At 39.4% G+C, this 24,201-nt stretch overlaps 2 protein-coding genes across 2 annotated transcripts; one reads left to right on the top strand and one right to left on the bottom strand.

The window, feature by feature from the left end:
• The first annotated feature begins 1,564 nt into the window (after positions 1 to 1,564).
• Positions 1,565 to 11,402, top strand: lmf2a (lipase maturation factor 2a). Its single transcript, XM_080760972.1, has 14 exons — positions 1,565 to 1,741; positions 2,432 to 2,685; positions 2,920 to 2,948; positions 3,237 to 3,430; positions 3,917 to 4,095; positions 4,262 to 4,400; positions 5,837 to 5,965; positions 6,553 to 6,658; positions 6,757 to 6,853; positions 7,186 to 7,368; positions 7,510 to 7,678; positions 8,163 to 8,274; positions 9,982 to 10,090; positions 10,199 to 11,402. The coding sequence occupies exons 1-14, from the start codon at positions 1,651 to 1,653 to the stop codon at positions 10,679 to 10,681; spliced, it is 2,274 nt and encodes a 757-aa protein (XP_080617098.1). The 5' UTR covers positions 1,565 to 1,650; the 3' UTR covers positions 10,682 to 11,402.
• Positions 11,403 to 11,632: 230 nt separating this feature from the next.
• On the bottom strand, positions 11,633 to 15,201 carry miox (myo-inositol oxygenase; the record flags this gene model as incomplete). The annotated part of the gene is made up of 10 exons (XM_080761332.1): positions 11,633 to 11,741; positions 11,836 to 11,948; positions 12,165 to 12,214; positions 12,393 to 12,460; positions 12,592 to 12,701; positions 12,937 to 13,004; positions 13,944 to 14,106; positions 14,651 to 14,731; positions 14,882 to 14,962; positions 15,184 to 15,201. 10 exons carry the CDS (start codon positions 15,199 to 15,201, stop codon positions 11,633 to 11,635), a joined length of 861 nt encoding a protein of 286 aa, XP_080617458.1.
• Positions 15,202 to 24,201: the final 9,000 nt, after the last annotated feature.

The following is a 24,201-nucleotide window of genomic DNA, read 5'->3' on the forward strand; positions in this document are numbered from 1 at the left end:
TAACAACTGAATTACTGAAATATCTCAAAATGATCAAAGTCTATCAAAAGGACTCTAGAAACAGCAGGTTTGCGCAAAAACTAAGTTACATCTACACTTGAAAAGATGAGGCTGTGTGCATGTGTATTATATGTGTTTTCATTCAAACAATTGAGATTTGTAACCTATAGGTGCATGCTCAGAGTCTGCCAACACTCTTTTGGGCAGATCATCTATGACGAATGATGTTGACAGTTTGACATGGTGGGAGCTCTGGAACAATTTCACTCCATCGACCTGTAAAACGTTGATGTACACAGTACACTAGTGCACTTTGCCCAAGACAAATATCCCCCCGTGGGACAATAAAGTATATCTCATCTCAAGTCAGTCTCAAGTGCTCTGAATGATAATATAATATAGATAATATAAAATGCCCTTTAGTGTTAGAAAAAGGTTAGGAAAATGAACATTAAAAAACCAAAAACTTTTTTCCCCATCTTTAAGAAACATGCTTCTTTATATTCAGTGGCAATCACATCTTTTCTCGCAAACACGCATGCACACATGCTAAATTTTTGTGTGTGTTATGTATTATCTATGTATACAGCATATTCCATACATCATTTTCATCTTAGGTTTAGACTAACCCAGCTATATATTATGATGATTAGGCCTATATGATGTTCACTAACTAATAAGTTAGTGGGAACAACTTTCACCAGCAAAACAAAAATAATAATAAATAAAAAACAGCAATGACTTCAATATAAATGATAATCACCCTGCAATGGTCATAATTTCGATATAGTGCATCTCTAGTTTTCAACAGTGCACATTTCAAACATGGTTTCTCTCTCTGCCGCCAGGTGGCAACCCAACATTGACGTAGGGCTACACAAATATATAGTATAGGCTATAGCCTATGCAAAAACATTGTATAAACGGTTAGAAATCAAAATAAATAAAAGGGGGAGGGGATTTTACTGGGGCAAGTTTTATTGCAGCGGCACTTGGGTGGTTTTGAGGGAGAGTAGGGATTCACATTCCTTTATTATGACTGTTGGTAATAAGTTTCTGCTGCACCCACTTTGAGAAACCCTTCTCTAAGTGCACATGGCAGTCTTCCCGGGTGAAAAGTTGCCCAGATTTCCGTACTGCCTGTGTGCCCACTTTCTGTAATGTGTAGGCTATAATTCAGCTATTTTTTTATTTATTTTTAAACAAGGTGAAATTATCTGATGTCACGCCGTTGCTTCTCCATCCCACGATTCCCACCCATAGATGGCTCTATGGCTCTGGTATGACCTTAGAGAGTATATGGGTAAGTAACACAGAGTTACGACATTGAGGGGGGCAGAAAACAGCCTAGTCACGTGGTTCATGTACTCGCGCGAGCGCAATGCTGCATGCCGTAAACTTCCGGTAGTCCCCTTTCTATAAGTCTACTGTAGAAGAGCCTGGGCCCTGAAGTGAACGAAGTTGTCGTAAATCCGTCTACTCTATGACTCTGGCTCCCACCGCAGAGCGCAGACGACGTGGTGCAGGAAGAAGGAGCACGTGACACACGTACACGTCCCACTGGAAGTCAATGTTGGAAGTCCTGCAGGAACAGAGTGAGCACTTAGTGGTAACTCCTCTCCACATCCACAAGCAATATTGAGGACAATCATGGGGTACATACTGCCTCAACGCATGTTTCTGTGGTGCATGGCGGTCATCTACATGTTCGCTTTTGTTTCCCTCTTCGTGCAGATACCAGGTGAGAGACAGACTGACATCGATATTTTATCTATCAAGACTGACTGTACTGTACACCGGCCGGTGTATCAGATTGTAATGAAAATGAAATCTGTTGGTTAGCCTGTTAGCATGCCTGCCCTGTGGGCGTCCGCCTTTTTGGATGCTCCCAAAATGCTTGGAACGTTTCTGAAGCTTGCCGATAACTTGAGTAGTTAACCTGTTGCTGCTTGCCAAGTATGCCAACACAATGAACAGATCCCCTGTCTGACAGGTTTTACACTAACAGGATCCTCGGGTCCTGTTTATTTATTTTTAGACTTGCAGATAAGTTGTAGCCTGTAGCTAAAATATTTATAAATTAGAAAGACAGAGACACAGAGTTGATTTTTTGATTACCCGGTACTTTAAATAAAATGCGAATCTTCCACTAAATAAAAACAGCTTTATAACGCCAGTTCAACTTTTTCGTCATTCATCAGAGGACGGTTTTCTCTCCATCACACAAACAGCTGGCGCTGTGTGTCGCAGTGTTGATACAAGGAATGACTTCTTGATATAGTTCTTTACACACAAGCAATAGTGGATCTTCATCAGAGGAGTTGAAGTGTGTGTTGCATTCTGTGTGTGTATATATATATATATATATATATATATATATATATATATATATATATATATATGTATGTACCTACATTTTCTTCATTTGTAGGCCTGTATGGAAATGAGGGTCTTTTACCTGCACGGAGGCAGCTGCGTTACAGCGGCAAACCTCTGTGGGACCAGCTACTGTCCTCTCCCACCCTGCTGTGGCTAGGACCACATCTGGGCCTCGACACTCACACCACCATGGAGTTTCTGTGCCTTGTCGGGGCAGCACTGAGTCTGGCTGCAACACTGGTGGAGAGACTCCGAGACAGCCTGGTGTTTCTGTGTCTGTGGGTGTTGTACCTGTCCCTGCAGCAGGTGAGGTGGCAGCACTGTGCGCTGTAATACAATACCGGTATGCTGTATTTGTCACAAATAGTGTAAAACATTCATGTTGGGAATGGATAAAAGTAATGTTAAGTTGTAGTCAAAGAGCTAAACATGACCGCCAGTAGGGTCCTTTTACATGGTATTGTAGCCTTCAACTGTCTTTTCACACCAGCAGCATCAGTAATTCCTGTATCCAGCTCTCACGCCCTTTGTGTGTTTCAGGTGGGCCAGGTCTTCCTCTACTTCCAGTGGTGAGTGAGTGCACAACATTACAGGCAGGATGATTGAGAGTTTTGAATGATGTTTATTAATTAACATACTGTCACTATGGATGAATAATTGAATGAGCCCAAGATGTTGGTCAGGGTTATGTCATTCCCAGACCAGTAGGTCTGTGTTATCATCACTGCCATGTTTGTTTATGCTGCCATGCAACGCGCCAGTGTATCGACAAAAAACAAAACCAGAGTGTGAAATTACATGGTCATGTTTTACCTTTCTCTATTTGTCACCTTATCGCTTCCTTTCTGTCTATTCAGGGACAGCCTGCTGCTAGAGACCGGGTTCATCTGTGTCCTCGTTGCTCCATTAACAATGTTGAGGGCGTCACGCGGGGTCAGAGAACACGACCAGGTGACCTTCTGGCTGGCCCGCTGGCTGTTGTTCAGACTCATGTTTGCCTCAGGAGTGGTAAAACTCACCTCGCGCTGTCCTACCTGGTGGGGTCTTACAGGTGTGTATGCACTTAACTCTACTGTTTGTGCATCATAATGTTAGGAGGAATTAACTAAGTACCTTATTTCTGGTGCCTAGTTTTCCGCCGCTATTTACATACATTTTCTGTGTGCTCTTTCTTGAGTTAAATAATGGTTAATTGGAATGGATGAGAGGGTTGGAGTTGGAAGCTATGGTGTCATGCAAATGCAAAGAATGTTGCAGAAAAAGGAGTTTGTTTCCTCCGGGCTGGATTAGAGCAATTCCTCAATATCAGATCAGATTGCCCCAACATGTCTCTAAAGACTCTTCCAGTTGATGCAGAATGCTGCTGTGCATGTTCTGACAAGAACTGATATGAACTTCTCTGCACTGACTCCCTGTACAATTACTTACTTATAATTGAATAGTCTTCATGTTGTTATTAACCTACCTAAGTCCAAATCTGCCAAAATAGAGTTTGGCAGATAAATAATTTGAAACCTTCTTTTCTCTTCCTTGACAGCTCTGACATATCACTATGAGACCCAGTGCATCCCCACGCCGTTGGCCTGGTTTGCCCATCAGCTGCCGGTGTGGTGGCAGAAGCTGAGTGTTGTGGCAACCTTCGTCATAGAGATTGCTCTTCCCTTCCTCTTCTTCAGTCCCCTGCGCCGCCTCCGACTTGGGGCTTTCTACATGCAGGTGTGCCTGATGTCTATTGGTTTTTTTATTTACCTTTTGTTCACCAGTTGATTACACTACCATTTCCATTTCATGTATTTTAATAATATTTAATATAATAACAGAAAATCTGTTATGGGTGTCAGTTTGTATAGTAGATGTTAATCTCTGTGTTTGGATGGTGCAGGTGCTACTGCAGGTGCTCATCCTCTTGTCTGGCAACTACAACTTTTTCAACCTACTGACCCTGGCCCTCTGTCTGTCTCTACTGGATGACGAGCATGTTAATTTCTGGCTAAGCAAGACACAGAAAAGCAATGACAATGGTATGATACAGATACACACACACTCACTGATACATCGATTTAGAGCTGAACAGATTGTAGCCTGGGGTCCACCTATGCTTTCTATGGCATAGGCAGCTCCCGGCAGGATCCCAGGAGAATCTAGACGCAGCTGTGGGACATGAGACTAATTAATTAGAGCGACAGAGAGAGAGAGAGAGGAGTGTGTGGGTGTGCGTGTGTGTGGGTGTGCGTCAATTTAACAAAGGTGCAGACCCCCAAAACTATATGTAATTGGCCACTGACCCCCATCTGAAAATATGTTGTTCCAGCAGAAGATTTGAGTTAAAAACGTTCACTCTGAAAGAATATATATTCATTGATTTGCTCCACATTTTCAGGATTTAAAATAACTAAAGTATAACGTAATGCTTAAAACACCAAATGGGTTCCCATCCTGAATGGGTTAATGTTAATGTTAATGGCCCAGTCTCCTGCGGGAGGTTTGCACATGCTCAGTGTAAACAGGAACTGCGATGATGGAGTGTTCCAGCAGAGGTGCTAGATAGAAAGCTCATAACTTCTGATGTAAATAATGAGATCCAGAACAGTTGAGAATTAAACAGCAGTCACCCTTCCCAAATGTTTTATATCATCCACAGCACTTGAATGAACAGTATCCATGTTCCTTTGTCATTTCACAAAAATAAAAGTTTGACACATGTACTAAAGAACATGGAAAATCCACAAAAGAAAATATACAAAAACATTAACATTTAGTAAATGTATTTGTCTTTTATCTTTCAGTCTATTATACACACCATGTTTTCCACAGTTATGAAATTGATATACTTAAAATACTTTAAAATAAAAACAAAATCAATTTTGCACTATTCTTTTTATTTTATTTTATCCTTTTTATTATTTCAGTTCAGCACCTCTAGCACTTCTGCTGGAACAATCGCAGTTCCTGTTTACTCTGCACATGTGCAAACCTCCCGCAGGAGCCCTGGCCGCACCTCCGTGCACATTCCTCTTTAATGTTTCTAGGCTTAGAAAGGGAAGGACGGCTCGCCGCAGTCCCTCCCCCTTTCAGAAAAACGAGTGGCCCAGGAAATGAAAACCCAATGCATTCTCCCATCGGCACTTTTTTTTCACTTAATTTATTTAAAGACGGTTACGCCGCGGACAAAGCCAACTCGGATCGTGACAAATCATGACAATGAACACAATGTTTTGGGCCGATCAAATAATTTATAAGACGAAAAACAAAACAAATAGTGTTGTCTCCTGACTTTCTTTTCTTCTTTCTAATGAATGACTTTGTCCGCGGCGTAACCGTCTTTAAATACATTAAATAAGAAGTGCCGATGGGAGAATGCATTGGGTTTTCATTTCCTGGGCCACTCGTTTTTCTGAAAGGGGGAGGGACTGCGGCGCTCTATATTGCTCAGAACTCCTGTCTTGGCTCCAATCAGGTCCCAGGCTGCGGGCATGGCTATGTTACCTGGTGGAGGTGGCAGTCTGGTCTCTGATCATCTTTGCAACCATCGTCTGCTTCGACCTGCAGCTGGACTGGGGGAAGAAGAGCATCTCCTCCCGGACAGGTTTGATCATTATTAGTTGATTAGGGATGCATGCATGGAGGAAAGGTCTCCTGTCATGGCCTGTCATGGTGTTGGAGACATAGTACTCTAATAATGTCATTTCACCTCATTGGGTGTACTGTACACTTCCACATTCCACAGAGAAAAAACACTAAAGACATATATTTCTTCCACCGTATTATCCATATAAGATCTCCTCACATAATCAGCAATAATAGTAAACTAATATTTTAATCGAAAACTAATAATAGAAAACATGTGCAGAATTGTCTTCCATAAACCTGTAATGGTCTCGTATATTTGATAAAAGCGATGGTCAAAACGTCATGTGATTTTTACTACCGATTGTGGGTTGGCTGTATGTAGAACAGCAGGAACTTGTGATTCGAACGATTATACCGAAACGCGTAATTTTACATAATATTGTGCACTGAAACTGCAGTATTGTTGGGGGCAGTATTGTATGTTGCTTATGTGCTTGCATATAATTGCATGAGGATACTGTATTGTGGCAGTGTATATACAGTATTGACAAGTTATTGAATATATCTCTCTCTTTTTTCTTAATTTTGCATTCTGTGTGACAGCGTTCACATACCACCAATTTAATAATTTCCTGAAGAGCGTCACCATTCCTTCTGTCTGGATGGGTGTCCTCTCTCTCACCTGGGAGATGGTGTCTGCCATGTTCAGGTATGGGCCTTTGTGTATGCTCATTTGTATTATCATTATGTGTGAATTAACTGGTTACATTAACCAGAGGATATTGGTCTGTGATGTCTGTCTTTTAGGTGTGCGTGTGTCCCTGGCTTCTTGCGGAGGTTCTGGGGAACTCTACAGTGGACAGTGTTTGGAGCTGCCACTGTCGCCATGTTCACTGTCAGTCTGGTGGGTTACTGTTGGAAATATCAATGTAAAGATATTGTCATTTTTTAGGAGTTCCTAGTTGTATTTGACAGTAAGAAAGTGACAATGATATGCCCCAAATACTTTGGCAGAATCTTGAGTCTGTGAAGAAGATGGCACATATCATCAATGACCATATTCGCATGATGGCCATTTTGCCCATGCACTCTTACCTCATGTCAAACCACCCAGAGTAAGAAGTACCTGTAGGAGCAAAATGGCCATTGTGTGAATGTGTTTCAGTACCATGAATTGTAATTTGTAGACGACGAACCTTCAGAAACAAGTTACAACTATAAATCTGTCCTCCACAGGTTCCATTCACCTATATAGAATATGACTCCAATGCCAGTCTGTGGCCAGGAGTACGCCGGGTCTACGAGAAGGTGGATCGCTACCAGCTGGTCAATTCATACGGTCTGTTCAGGAGGATGACGGGTGTGGGTGGCCGGCCGGAGGTGGTCATCGAGGGAAGCAACGACAGGGACACATGGACGGTGAGAGACGATTAAATCGTGGGGAGAGAAAGAGATCAATTCGTGGTCAAAAAATGTAATGGTGGTCAAATTTGTTAAACGTCTGTATCCCACAGTGCAGTTAAGTATCTAATGTCTCGTTTTGCTTCTCCCAACGTGTAGGAGATAGAGTTCATGTATAAGCCAGGCAACGGGAGTGCGTCCCCTGTTGTGGTGTCACCCCACCAGCCCAGGTTGGACTGGCAGATGTGGTTCGCTGCTCTGGGGCCCCATACTCAGGCCCCGTGGTTCACAAGCCTCATCTACAGACTGCTGCAGGGCAAAACAGATGGTACCTAGTGCAACGTACTACCTACAGTACAAAGTTAGCGTAATCATCTCTGTCGGGCAGAAACCTTGCATGTCTTTTCAGGAAATCTGAAAAAATAATTGTATTCCAGTGGATCTGATGTAATGAAATAAGTTTCATTGGTTAAATATTTTATAAAACCCAGAGATTTTGAAAGTTAGTTATTTAGTCCAAGTAGAGGAAATAGCCGATCTACAAGCTCACAGCGTATCGCAATGTGAGTTTAATAGATTGGATATTTTTGTTACTTTTACACGTTACTCTTGCACATCAAAGTAGGGCACTAATTTACGAAAAACAAAGTTGAAATATGGAGATACAAGGTTTGTGCCAGACTGTAGCGACGGTGCATACTGCACATTCATTTCCTCTCATATGGCCTCAGAACATCGGAGTCAGTGATGGGATTTGTGTTCAAAGAGGGAGAACAAACAGGAGTCTCTTTTTGTTTATAATGTCTCTCCAGTGATAGAGCTCATTCAGACGGACGTCTCTCAATATCCGTTCCAGCAGCAGCCACCTGCCTACATCAGAGCACATCGCTACAAGTACTGGTTCACTGAGCTCAAGGATGACAGGTCAGTACTGTCCTGTCCCAATTATTACATAATCGTCTAATCAGTTATTTGAGATAATCGCAATTATTTTGTCATAATCGAATTAATCGTTTCCATGTTCAAGGTTATTTTATTAGTGCCCCCGAAGGGCAAATGGTTTTACAGCAGAGCATAAGGCTTGAAACACAATATAACATACATCAATCAAACCAAACTTATTGCTGCTGTGCTATGTTGAAAAATGTAAAGCAGAAATAGCAGATCTACATTACAAGCTTACATCCAGTGTTGGGTATATTACTTTATATTTGGAATATATTTCTTATTACTTATTACCTTAATTTTAAAGTAATATATTGTATTACATATTACTGTCTGAGCAAGAGTAATATATTAATATTACTATTACATATTACCTTTTTTTTAAATGCTCAAATTGAAGAATTAAATATTTAGTATAATTATAAATTATATATTGCGTAGACCAGTGGCGTATCTACAATAAGGCGAGCCTAGCCAAATCCATTTGAAAACACGACTGAGAAAAAAAGAGGACAAATACCAGACCTGAGAACTATTAGTGGGCAGTGGATTGGCCGTTGCATGTATAGAGCGCAACCCTGAATCACCCATTGGAATGCGAATGCATGCCTTTCAGCCTTTGGTAGCGTACTTATCTGGCAGGCGGGACGACACATCTTGCCTGCCCAAAATGTAATTCCTGAAAACGCAACTGGCGTAGACCTACCCCATCCTACTCAGCTATGTTAACACACAAGCTAAATGTATTCCTTGAATTCATGGAAGCCAATAAATAATTTGATGACAAATCATAGAAAATATACTTATTTTCTATAATTCTATAATTCTTTAACTTCTGCAGTTAAAGACAGAGCCACGGGCAATGAGACAGACAGACAGACAGAAAGTAATACAGAAAGTAATGCAGTAATACAGAAAGATTTTTATAATATATATATTTTTTTAAAGTTACGTAATGTATTATATTACAAGTTACCGCATTTCTATTACAATATATATTAATTTACGTAGTGTGTATTACCCAACACTGCTTACATCGCATCACAAAGTTTGAGATATGTTTACCTTTTTGTTTTCAGTATAAAATTATACAACAGGCCGTTTCGAGGAAGCAATCTGATTGGTTGAAACAGCCATGCTTCAAACCAGCATCATGGAACGGCTAATCAAAACAAAGAATTCAGCTGCTCTGTTCTAGGCTAGGCTAGTTAGTTTCTTGGGATATCTGTCATTAATGCACTTCTGCGTTGCTTTCAGAAATCACCATGCGGGGGAGTTCCTGCAGCATCGCAGGCGTGCATTAATGACGTTAAACCACCCCCTCTTGTGCAATATTGCTTAATTAATAAATATGTCACTAATGTTTTTGTATTTCAGTTATTTGTCATATCTGACCTGTGCAATTTTTTATCACAAACTTAAAAGACAGGCAAATTAATTTGATGTTAAAATGTTCATAAATCATTCATTCATTCAAATGTGTAATCGTGACAGCCATGTTTATCTTGATTCTCTATGATCTGTCCCTGCCGATGTCTTTCTCTGCCGCTCTACCCATCCATTTATTTGTTTTATCTGATGATCTAGCTGTCTCCTTTCCTGCCTTTCCCTTTCAGTTTGTCCTCCTTTTCTCTCTCTCGGCATGTACACAGGAAAATGTTGACCCTGTGGTTTGTGTGTTGTCAGTTCCTACCCCGAACGGTGGTGGAGGAGGGTCTATGTGGAGGAGTTCTATCCCACGGTGCACCTGGGTGACTCCTTCTTGAACAGCATGCTCAATCAGTACGGACTCAAGGTAAATGCATGGATTATTGTGAGGGACATCATCATTGATTTGCTTCCATGAGAAACGTTATGGGAAAACCATGCCGAGCCCGGTATTGATAGACACCTCTTTCTGCAGGACAATTCGGCACCACGACGTGCATCCAACGCAACCATTGCCCGTGGCGTGAGGTGGGTGCGTTCTCAGGTGAGAGGCATTCCATCTCCTGTGATTATCTGGAGCCTGTTTATCTGCAGCGCCACCCTGTGTCTGCTCCGGGGAATGAGAAACACTAGCAAGTGCGTAGACATTGGAGAAAAGAGCTTGGCATCTCACGAGCCTGCTACAGCTGCCGACGACCACGTGGAGGAAGACCTCACCTCTGACGTAAATGGAATGTCTGACAAACAGAATGCGGAGAGCGCTGAGGAGGAAGAGACGATACTGAGAGACGAGGAGGAGGCATGCGACGAGGATGAACAGGAGGATACAGGAAAGGAAAAGTGCACCGCTAGCGAGGGAGAGGATGCTAGCGATATAGAGGATGCTAGCGAGGGAGAGGATGAGCCAGAGGAAGAGGCAGGAAAGGATGACGATGATGGCCTCAGGATAAGGAAGTGACTGTTTGACCTTTTATGAAGGTGATATGAACAATTCAGAAATGCCACCTCAGTGACCTGTGATTTCTACTGCCTTTTCAGATGGTTACCAAAGTTAACCTTTAATTCCTAATTAGCCAGTCATGGAAAATATACTTGAACACTTTATTTGGCCAAAACATTGATTTGATAACATACAATCCTTTAGTTTAGTTAAATTAATGTGCCACATAGCCCGATTTGTTCAGATATGAAATCCCCACTCCATGACAGCTGATTGATCTTTCGCTCACTTAGGTTTGTCACGTGTGTGTGTGTGTGTGTGTGTGTGTGTGTGTGTGTGTGTGTGTGTGTGTGTGTGTGTGTGTGTGTGTCAGTGTCACTTATTGCTCACTTAATGTTTTCTTGAATCCAATCTTTTACTTAACGGTAACTGTCATTTTGCAAAGGATAAAAGAATACAAAAAAATGCTGTTAAGCATTGTGGTCAACGGCGAGAGCATACAGTATATTGTTCACGTTTAAATGTCCATACTGGTCCTTGGATTTAGTGAATGTGTGCGTATATTGGTTTAATGTGTGCCTCATTAGCTCTTTCACATAAATATCTACCTAAACAACAACGCACTTTCCCCGTTACATTTCTTGCCTGCGTTTGTAATGTTACATCATGCACAAATGTATGATTTAAATGTTTTTATATATATATTTTGTAACATTCATAATAAAATAGATAAAATATACATTTGCCATTGATAATCATTTTGGTCCCTGATTTGAAAAATATACACAATACTCAATGTACAATCAAGGCAATAATCTTATACTTATGGGTACTGTATGCATTTTGGTATGGTTTTATGCATGCATGCAGAAAATATAGTGTGTCAAGAGTCCAACCATAAAGTATTAGGTTCTCAATCATTGTGATGATTATTATTATTATATAATTGCTGTTATGCTCTGTCACCAGTCACCACTTAAGTATTCCAGGACAGTACTTGTTGATCAGTGACTGGTAATAAGGTTTCAGCAGTTCCACATCCGGCAGTTCAGTGGTCTTTGTGTACAGGTCAAATTTACTGCGGAGAGGGCAAAGGTCAGGTCGTCAGACAAGAGAAGAGGTTGTACTGTCTATATATCTTTTACTATATTGGAAGGAGAAAATAAACATACTTGAACTCGCGGACCCAGGGCAGCATTTGCAGGTCTTTCTCATTGCACAGATGCATGTAGTCTCCATGGGAATGCCAAGGGTAGAAGGAATGGAATCGGATCATGTTCAAACCCTGAAGAGAGAAAGGGGAGACCTATAAAGACCTATATTAATTTGTCCATAAAGCTGGATTTCGACTGCAGCTTTAGCACCACCTACAGTAAGTAGTCATAGTAGTGCCAAAAACCAACCAAGTTCTCTTCTCCTTGGCACGTCTTTCCTCACCTAAAATGTCATAATGTGGTCATCTATTATATTATAATGGTTCATGTGCTTTATTAACACTCACCTCCTCTGGGATGGAGGTTTTGTTGAACTTCATGACCCGGTAGAGATACTCTAGAGAATAAAACAGGACATCAAGATGCACATTAAACACAAACACCTTCAATAGTATTATGTTAACTATATTGATTTTGGAACTTGGAATCCGTGTATTATTTAGGGAATAATTTATTCCCTCCAGACCGGAACGGCCAATGTTGAGGGATTATTTTATGTATGTAATTACTCTTACCATCGTGGCCCCAAGACATGAGGATGCTATCCAGTCCACAGTTTGGTTCATAGATTCCACACTCGGTGCTAAAGAAAGATAAACCAAATAAATCAGTCTTCACTGGACATAACTGAATTCCCCTGTATTCTTGATGATAATGCTACTGAACCACATTATTCAATAGCTTTAATAAGTTTACATTTCTGCGTAGGCCTACTTGTAAGCAGGGTTTTTCTCATCTGGGTTATTCAGGAAGGTGTTCTCTCTGAACACGATGCCATTCTGGAATTTACAGCCCACAGGGAAGGTATCGCCCACCACAGCCCACTGTGGGAGAGATGGATGCACCGGCAGCTTTTTAGTACAAAACCTGTCCTGATACAATACTGAAATCAGAGAAAATGTCATGTCAATTGCCCCCAATTATTTCTAAACGTGATTTTATATTCAGGTACAACCTCTCGGAAAAATAACACAATTGTAGAGTTATATATTGGACAATTGTATTACCAAAGCCCTTCATTATGCATTAAATGTTATGTTATAGCTATCTGTCTCTCACCTGGGGTTCTCCCCAAAGAGCCATGCTCTTTCCAATGTCATGGATCAGACCCACCAGTTGGAACCAGTCTGGAAAACCACAATGCATGCTGTAGATGTTTGTCTGGACATTGTGTGTGCTACTACTGTATTTACTGTAATGTCTGTCGGATTGTATGAGTGCTATCTATCCCTGTCATCTAAACCTGTTTGTACCTTTGTCACCTTTGTACTGTACTATCCCTTACCCGTTGTGAAATACTTGCTACGGAAGTCACAGTCACAGTGACAGACATTCAGACAGACATTGTCAGAATTATAGTATGATGATGATGATGATTATATTATGATGATGATGTACAGTATGTATGTAAGTTACCGTACTAAGTACCGTTGTCAGAGTGTACTCTGCAGTATCTCCAGATTGAATTTGGTTAATGTTTTTCCCCCCATAAATTAATACCCTACATCGTCATACTACAGTTCCATATGCAAAAAATAGCCAATCTACAAGCTCACTGCTATTCTCACTGTTTCAGTTTGTTTATTTTGTTTATGTGAAAGGTGTGTGAGGGACAGGGTTTTATAGTTATTGAACCAATGGAAAAGTGTTAACAAGAGCTTGTGACTAAATTACTGCATTGTATTTGGATCCATTGGATTGGTTATTCTTTTCCTTTTTTGGAAAAGTAACAGTTTTGGACCTACTGTACACAGTACACGACGATACTACTGTACAGTGTATGTATGTGTGTGTGGCACTGTTCACTCACTGTATCTAGGTACCTTTGTCATGGTGTACTGTATGTATGTACCTTTGACATGGTGTACTGTATGTATGAATGAATGCATGAATGCATGCATTAATTAATTAATTTCTATTTTCGTGTCTTGTCGTTAAGACTCATCCCTTACGGGATTATAAAACACCAACAACATAAATAAACAATATCACGTTCACTTCTCACACTGTATGTGTGCAGTGTGTGTACCAGTGTGTGTACCACTGGCTGTACAATATGTACCTACCATTGTCTGGATGCTCTTTCCGGATGCCCTCTGCAGTCTGGAAGGCGTGAAACGAGTTGGGAAAATCCACATCTGGATCAGATTCATCCACCAGTTGATCCAGAGACATTATGGCGTCCATCACACTCATCTCAGCGTGGCTACAGCCTGACCACTCAGAGTGCTGCAGGGTGAGCAGCATCAAGGTTTTCAATTTTCGCAATTTTCAATTTCCGCAATTTCGGCAATTTGCAATTTTCAATTTCCGCAATTTTCAATTTCCACAAATGCTTGATCATAGTTCCACACAAGCTCATTACATCAATGAGGAGACAGTGGGAGGAGAATACCTGAAAAATATATACTTTGCCAAAATGCCTGTGACGTCTTGGGGCATGAAAATTGGTGTGTTTTGAATTATATGGACCTCTAGAAAAATAACCAAATTAACAATAAACTATATTGATGACTGAAATCCAACATAATTCCCAGAGTAGGTGACCATGGCTGGCGTTTCACCTTTAATAAACCTAAAGGTGTCCCTGTATGACCTATCAGAGGTTAGGTTAATCTATTGATTGTCCTGTGGACTCTTTTGGCTTGGATATCAAGTCACCGGGCCCTGGTTCATTGAGAATGGAAGGTCAAATTGTTATGCAATAGTGTAATTAGACTCAGCAAAAATACTCAACATTTTTGGTACTATAATGTCTTCCTGGCACACTCACCTTTTGCTTTACAAAGTCCAGTGTTTGGTTGGTGTGCATCAGCCTGTATGTGTTGAATACACGGTCAATGAGACTTCCACTCTGAAACACACACACACACACACACACACACACACACACACACACACACACACACACACACACACACACACACACACAATACTCAATACGTTCACACAGAGACCATTATTAGCTTCTAAAGGAGGCTTAGGGGTGATGAGAAGTCCGTACCTCAAAGTTTCTGTAGTCTGTTTCATCCTTGCATTCCTGTTTTTCCAAGTTTGGCCGATACACCAAAGATGGATCTGGACCCTGGAGTTAGACATGTTTTAAATACAGATTATAAAATGCTCCTATTTTGTAAAATTAGGATTATTATAAATTGATCATTTGCTCAAAAATGAAGATAAATAAGAACTGCACTGGGATAGGCTACCCCCTGGGAGGGGAAATCCAGTTGTTGGGGTAGGATACACAAACACACTAAGACAGAGCCACGGTAAGATTAACTTTAAAAATATAAATAAACTTACAAGGTTGACGACCCTCATGTTGGCTGGGTTATAAAGCTGTGCTCAAGTGTAGTTTGTATTAGCACTGCTGTCTCTGCCTATATACTATCTGTGTGCTTTAAGGCTGAAGGTTAAACACTAATGTACGCACAATCGCGCACGCGCGCGCACACACACACACACACACACACACACACACACACACACACACACACACACACACACACACACACACACACACTGTACACAGAAAGTCACTTTTTAACCAAAGCCGCAACCAATGGGGTCCACCTTGCTGGACTTGGTGTGATCATGGCCTGTGGTGTGCATGCGTGTTGTGTTTTTACGTTTTTTTTTCCGGGGCATCAGCATGATTCTGGTTTGGACTGGCAGAGAATGACTCAGTAACTCGTACAATGTTATGTTTATTAATGGAATAGCATGATGAGAATGCACTTTTACATGTTTTACATGAGTAAAAATGTTATAGCCCATATAGCCCATCTCAAACGGCATACTCACCGTTTTTAGTCTTTTTCCCAAATCCTCAATTTCCATCATTTTTGACCATGGGCTATATCCCATCTCAGACGGCATACTATAGCATGCCGTTTTTTTTTTTGAAAACAATGACGAAATGACAAAAACGATGGGTTATAGCCCATGTTTTTTGAAATTTTTGAGTTTCTCATCATTTTGGACCATGGGCTATAGCCCATATCGTACGGCATACTATAGCGCGCCGTTTTTCATCATTTTTGAGGATTTGAAAAAAATGACGAAATGACAAAAACGATGGGTTATAGCCCATGTTTTTTGAAATTTTGAAAAAAAAAGTTAGCCTCGTTTCTCATCATTTTGGACCATGGGCTATAGCCCATATCGTACGGCATACTATAGCGCGCCGTTTTTCATCATTTTTGAGGATTTGAAAAAAATGACGAAATGACAAAAACGATGGGTTATAGCCCATGTTTTTTGAAATTTTGAAAAAAAAAGTTAGCCTCGTTTCTCATCATTTTGGACCATGGGCTATAGCCCATATCGTACGGCATACTATAGCGCGCCGTTTTTCATCATTTTTGAGGATTTGAAAAAAATGACAAAATGACAAAAACGATGGGTTATAGCCCATGTTTTTTGAAATTTTGAAAAAAAAAGTTAGCCTCGTTTCTCATCATTTTGGACCATGGGCTATAGCCCATATCGTACGGCATACTATAGCGCGCCGTTTTTCATCATTTTTGAGGATTTGAAAAAAATGACGAAATGACAAAAACGATGGTTATAGCCCATGTTTTTTGAAATTTTGAAAAAAAAAGTTAGCCTCGTTTCTCATCATTTTGGACCATGGGCTATAGCCCATATCGTACGGCATACTATAGCGCGCCGTTTTTCATCATTTTTGAGGATTTGAAAAAAATGACGAAATGACAAAAACGATGGGTTATAGCCCATGTTTTTTGAAATTTTGAAAAAAAAAGTTAGCCTCGTTTCTCATCATTTTGGACCATGGGCTATAGCCCATATCGTACGGCATACTATAGCGCGCCGTTTTTCATCATTTTTGAGGATTTGAAAAAAATGACAAAATGACAAAAACGATGGGTTATAGCCCATGTTTTTTGAAATTTTGAAAAAAAAAGTTAGCCTCGTTTCTCATCATTTTGGACAATGGGCTATAGCCCATATCGTACGGCATACTATAGCGCGCCGTTTTTCATCATTTTTGAGGATTTGAAAAAAATGACGAAATGACAAAAACGATGGGTTATAGCCCATGTTTTTTGAAATTTTGAAAAAAAAAGTTAGCCTCGTTTCTCATCATTTTGGACCATGGGCTATAGCCCATATCGTACGGCATACTATAGCGCGCCGTTTTTCATCATTTTTGAGGATTTGAAAAAAATGACAAAATGACAAAAACGATGGGTTATAGCCCATGTTTTTTGAAATTTTGAAAAAAAAAGTTAGCCTCGTTTCTCATCATTTTGGACCATGGGCTATAGCCCATATCGTACGGCATACTATAGCGCGCCGTTTTTCATCATTTTTGAGGATTTGAAAAAAATGACGAAATGACAAAAACGATGGGTTATAGCCCATGTTTTTTGAAATTTTGGAAAAAAAAGTTTGCCTCGTTTCTCATCATTTTGGACCATGGGCTATAGCCCATATCGTACGGCATACTATAGCGCGCCGTTTTTCATCATTTTTGAGGATTTGAAAAAAATGACGAAATGACAAAAACGATGGGTTATAGCCCATGTTTTTTGAAATTTTGAAAAAAAAAGTTAGCCTCGTTTCTCATCATTTTGGACCATGGGCTATAGCCCATATCGTACGGCATACTATAGCGCGCCGTTTTTCATCATTTTTGAGGATTTGAAAAAAATGACAAAATGACAAAAACGATGGGTTATAGCCCATGTTTTTTGAAATTTTGAAAAAAAAAGTTAGCCTCGTTTCTCATCATTTTGGACCATGGGCTATAGCCCATATCGTACGGCATACTATAGCGCGCCGTTTTTCATCATTTTTGAGGATTTGAAAAAAATGACGAAATGACAAAAACGATGGGTTATAGCCCATGTTTTTTGAAATTTTGAAAAAAAAAGTTAGCCTCGTTTCTCATCATTTTGGACCATGGGCTATAGCCCATATCGTACGGCATACTATAGCGCGCCGTTTTTCATCATTTTTGAGGATTTGAAAAAAATGACAAAATGACAAAAACGATGGGTTATAGCCCATGTTTTTTGAAATTTTGAAAAAAAAAGTTAGCCTCGTTTCTCATCATTTTGGACCATGGGCTATAGCCCATATCGTACGGCATACTATAGCGCGCCGTTTTTCATCATTTTTGAGGATTTGAAAAAAATGACGAAATGACAAAAACGATGGGTTATAGCCCATGTTTTTTGAAATTTTGAAAAAAAAAGTTAGCCTCGTTTCTCATCATTTTGGACCATGGGCTATAGCCCATATCGTACGGCATACTATAGCGCGCCGTTTTTCATCATTTTTGAGGATTTGAAAAAAATGACGAAATGACAAAAACGATGGGTTATAGCCCATGTTTTTTGAAATTTTGAAAAAAAAAGTTAGCCTCGTTTCTCATCATTTTGGACCATGGGCTATAGCCCATATCGTACGGCATACTATAGCGCGCCGTTTTTCATCATTTTTGAGGATTTGAAAAAAATGACGAAATGACAAAAACGATGGGTTATAGCCCATGTTTTTTGAAATTTTGAAAAAAAAAGTTAGCCTCGTTTCTCATCATTTTGGACCATGGGCTATAGCCCATATCGTACGGCATACTATAGCGCGCCGTTTTTCATCATTTTTGAGGATTTGAAAAAAATGACGAAATGACAAAAACGATGGGTTATAGCCCATGTTTTTTGAAATTTTGAAAAAAAAAGTTAGCCTCGTTTCTCATCATTTTGGACCATGGGCTATAGCCCATATCGTACGGCATACTATAGCGCGCCGTTTTTCATCATTTTTGAGGATTTGAAAAAAATGACGAAATGACAAAAACGATGGGTTATAGCCCATGTTTTTTGAAATTTTGAAAAAAAAAGTTAGCCTCGTTTCTCATCATTTTGGACCATGGGCTATAGCCCATATCGTACGGCATACTATAGCGCGCCGTTTTTCATCATTTTTGAGGATTTGAAAAAAATGACGAAATGACAAAAACGATGGGTTATAGCCCATGTTTTTTGAAATTTTGAAAAAAAAAGTTAGCCTCGTTTCTCATCATTTTGGACCATGGGCTATAGCCCATATCGTACGGCATACTATAGCGCGCCGTTTTTCATCATTTTTGAGGATTTGAAAAAAATGACGAAATGACAAAAACGATGGGTTATAGCCCATGTTTTTTGAAATTTTGAAAAAAAAAGTTAGCCTCGTTTCTCATCATTTTGGACCATGGGCTATAGCCCATATCGTACGGCATACTATAGCGCGCCGTTTTTCATCATTTTTGAGGATTTGAAAAAAATGACGAAATGACAAAAACGATGGGTTATAGCCCATGTTTTTTGAAATTTTGAAAAAAAAAGTTAGCCTCGTTTCTCATCATTTTGGACCATGGGCTATAGCCCATATCGTACGGCATACTATAGCGCGCCGTTTTTCATCATTTTTGAGGATTTGAAAAAAATGACGAAATGACAAAAACGATGGGTTATAGCCCATGTTTTTTGAAATTTTGAAAAAAAAAGTTAGCCTCGTTTCTCATCATTTTGGACCATGGGCTATAGCCCATATCGTACGGCATACTATAGCGCGCCGTTTTTCATCATTTTTGAGGATTTGAAAAAAATGACGAAATGACAAAAACGATGGGTTATAGCCCATGTTTTTTGAAATTTTGAAAAAAAAAGTTAGCCTCGTTTCTCATCATTTTGGACCATGGGCTATAGCCCATATCGTACGGCATACTATAGCGCGCCGTTTTTCATCATTTTTGAGGATTTGAAAAAAATGACGAAATGACAAAAACGATGGGTTATAGCCCATGTTTTTTGAAATTTTGAAAAAAAAGGTTAGCCTCGTTTCTCATCATTTTGGACCATGGGCTATAGCCCATATCGTACGGCATACTATAGCGCGCCGTTTTTCATCATTTTTGAGGATTTGAAAAAAACGACAAAATGACAAAAACGATGGGTTATAGCCCATGTTTTTTGAAATTTTGAAAAAAAAAGTTAGCCTCGTTTCTCATCATTTTGGACCATGGGCTATAGCCCATATCGTACGGCATACTATAGCGCGCCGTTTTTCATCATTTTTGAGGATTTGAAAAAAATGACGAAATGACAAAAACGATGGGTTATATATAGCCCATGTTTTTTGAAATTTTGAAAAAAAAAGTTAGCCTCGTTTCTTATCATTTTGGACCATGGGCTATAGCCCATATCGTACGGCATACTATAGCGCGCCGTTTTTCATCATTTTTGAGGATTTGAAAAAAATGACAAAATGACAAAAACGATGGGTTATAGCCCATGATTTTTGAAATTTTGAAAAAAAAAGTTAGCCTCGTTTCTCATCATTTTGGACCATGGGCTATAGCCCATATCGTACGGCATACTATAGCGCGCCGTTTTTCATCATTTTTGAGGATTTGAAAAAAATGACAGAATGACAAAAACGATGGGTTATAGCCCATGTTTTTTGAAATTTTGAAAAAAAAAGTTAGCCTCGTTTCTCATCATTTTGGACCATGGGCTATAGCCCATATCGTACGGCATACTATAGCGCGCCGTTATTCACCATTTTTGAGGATTTGAAAAAAATGACGAAATGACAAAAACGATGGGTTATAGCCCATGTTTTTTGAAATTTTGGAAAAAAAAGTTAGCCTCGTTTCTCATAATTTTGGACCATGGGCTATAGCCCATATCGTACGGCATACTATAGCGCGCCGTTTTTCATCATTTTTGAGGATTTGAAAAAAATGACGAAATGACAAAAACGATGGGTTATAGCCCATGTTTTTTGAAATTTTGAAAAAAAAAGTTAGCCTCGTTTCTCATCATTTTGGACCATGGGCTATAGCCCATATCGTACGGCATACTATAGCGCGCCGTTTTTCACCATTTTTGAGGATTTGAAAAAAATGACGAAATGACAAAAACGATGGGTTATAGCCCATGTTTTTTGAAATTTTGGAAAAAAAAGTTAGCCTCGTTTCTCATCATTTTGGACCATGGGCTATAGCCCATATCGTACGGCATACTATAGCGCGCCGTTTTTCATCATTTTTGAGGATTTGAAAAAAATGACGAAATGACAAAAACGATGGGTTATAGCCCATGTTTTTCGAAATTTTGAAAAAAAAAGTTAGCCTCGTTTCTCATCATTTTGGACCATGGGCTATAGCCCATATCGTACGGCATACTATAGCGCGCCGTTTTTCATCATTTTTGAGGATTTGAAAAAAATGACGAAATGACAAAAACGATGGGTTATAGCCCATGTTTTTTGAAATTTTGAAAAAAGAAATTAGCCTCGTTTCTCATCATTTTGGACCATGGGCTATAGCCCATATCGTACGGCATACTATAGCGCGCCGTTTTTCATCATTTTTGAGGATTTGAAAAAAATGACAAAATGACAAAAACGATGGGTTATAGCCCATGTTTTTTGAAATTTTGAAAAAATAAGTTAGCCTCGTTTCTCATCATTTTGGACCATGGGCTATAGCCCATATCGTACGGCATACTATAGCGCGCCGTTTTTCATCATTTTTGAGGATTTGAAAAAAATGACGAAATGACAAAAACGATGGGTTATAGCCCATGTTTTTTGAAATTTTGAAAAAAAAAGTTAGCCTCGTTTCTCATCATTTTGGACCATGGGCTATAGCCCATATCGTACGGCATACTATAGCGCGCCGTTTTTCATCATTTTTGAGGATTTGAAAAAAATGACGAAATGACAAAAACGATGGGTTATAGCCCATGTTTTTTGAAATTTTGAAAAAAAAAGTTAGCCTCGTTTCTCATCATTTTGGACCATGGGCTATAGCCCATATCGTACGGCATACTATAGCGCGCCGTTTTTCATCATTTTTGAGGATTTGAAAAAAATGACGAAATGACAAAAACGATGGGTTATAGCCCATGTTTTTTGAAATTTTGAAAAAAAAGGTTAGCCTCGTTTCTCATCATTTTGGACCATGGGCTATAGCCCATATCGTACGGCATACTATAGCGCGCCGTTTTTCATCATTTTTGAGGATTTGAAAAAAACGACAAAATGACAAAAACGATGGGTTATAGCCCATGTTTTTTGAAATTTTGAAAAAAAAAGTTAGCCTCGTTTCTCATCATTTTGGACCATGGGCTATAGCCCATATCGTACGGCATACTATAGCGCGCCGTTTTTCATCATTTTTGAGGATTTGAAAAAAATGACGAAATGACAAAAACGATGGGTTATAGCCCATGTTTTTTGAAATTTTGAAAAAAAAAGTTAGCCTCGTTTCTTATCATTTTGGACCATGGGCTATAGCCCATATCGTACGGCATACTATAGCGCGCCGTTTTTCATCATTTTTGAGGATTTGAAAAAAATGACAAAATGACAAAAACGATGGGTTATAGCCCATGATTTTTGAAATTTTGAAAAAAAAAGTTAGCCTCGTTTCTCATCATTTTGGACCATGGGCTATAGCCCATATCGTACGGCATACTATAGCGCGCCGTTTTTCATCATTTTTGAGGATTTGAAAAAAATGACAAAATGACAAAAACGATGGGTTATAGCCCATGTTTTTTGAAATTTTGAAAAAAAAAGTTAGCCTCGTTTCTCATCATTTTGGACCATGGGCTATAGCCCATATCGTACGGCATACTATAGCGCGCCGTTATTCACCATTTTTGAGGATTTGAAAAAAATGACGAAATGACAAAAACGATGGGTTATAGCCCATGTTTTTTGAAATTTTGGGAAAAAAAGTTAGCCTCGTTTCTCATAATTTTGGACCATGGGCTATAGCCCATATCGTACGGCATACTATAGCGCGCCGTTTTTCATCATTTTTGAGGATTTGAAAAAAATGACGAAATGACAAAAACGATGGGTTATAGCCCATGTTTTTTGAAATTTTGAAAAAAAAAGTTAGCCTCGTTTCTCATCATTTTGGACCATGGGCTATAGCCCATATCGTACGGCATACTATAGCGCGCCGTTTTTCACCATTTTTGAGGATTTGAAAAAAATGACGAAATGACAAAAACGATGGGTTATAGCCCATGTTTTTTGAAATTTTGGAAAAAAAAGTTAGCCTCGTTTCTCATCATTTTGGACCATGGGCTATAGCCCATATCGTACGGCATACTATAGCGCGCCGTTTTTCATCATTTTTGAGGATTTGAAAAAAATGACGAAATGACAAAAACGATGGGTTATAGCCCATGTTTTTCGAAATTTTGAAAAAAAAAGTTAGCCTCGTTTCTCATCATTTTGGACCATGGGCTATAGCCCATATCGTACGGCATACTATAGCGCGCCGTTTTTCATCATTTTTGAGGATTTGAAAAAAATGACGAAATGACAAAAACGATGGGTTATAGCCCATGTTTTTTGAAATTTTGAAAAAAGAAATTAGCCTCGTTTCTCATCATTTTGGACCATGGGCTATAGCCCATATCGTACGGCATACTATAGCGCGCCGTTTTTCATCATTTTTGAGGATTTGAAAAAAATGACAAAATGACAAAAACGATGGGTTATAGCCCATGTTTTTTGAAATTTTGAAAAAATAAGTTAGCCTCGTTTCTCATCATTTTGGACCATGGGCTATAGCCCATATCGTACGGCATACTATAGCGCGCCGTTTTTCATCATTTTTGAGGATTTGAAAAAAATGACGAAATGACAAAAACGATGGGTTATAGCCCATGTTTTTTGAAATTTTGAAAAAAAAAGTTAGCCTCGTTTCTCATCATTTTGGACCATGGGCTATAGCCCATATCGTACGGCATACTATAGCGCGCCGTTTTTCATCATTTTTGAGGATTTGAAAAAAATGACGAAATGACAAAAACGATGGGTTATAGCCCATGTTTTTTGAAATTTTGAAAAAAAAAGTTAGCCTCGTTTCTCATCATTTTGGACCATGGGCTATAGCCCATATCGTACGGCATACTATAGCGCGCCGTTTTTCATCATTTTTGAGGATTTGAAAAAAATGACGAAATGACAAAAACGATGGGTTATAGCCCATGTTTTTTGAAATTTTGAAAAAAAAAGTTAGCCTCGTTTCTCATCATTTTGGACCATGGGCTATAGCCCATATCGTACGGCATACTATAGCGCGCCGTTTTTCATCATTTTTGAGGATTTGAAAAAAATGACAAAATGACAAAAACGATGGGTTATAGCCCATGTTTTTTGAAATTTTGAAAAAATAAGTTAGCCTCGTTTCTCATCATTTTGGACCATGGGCTATAGCCCATATCGTACGGCATACTATAGCGCGCCGTTTTTCATCATTTTTGAGGATTTGAAAAA

Source organism: Protomyctophum bolini (genome assembly GCF_963924005.1).
Source record: "Protomyctophum bolini genome assembly, chromosome: 4".
In the NCBI taxonomy this organism is placed as follows: Eukaryota; Metazoa; Chordata; class Actinopteri; order Myctophiformes; family Myctophidae; genus Protomyctophum; species Protomyctophum bolini.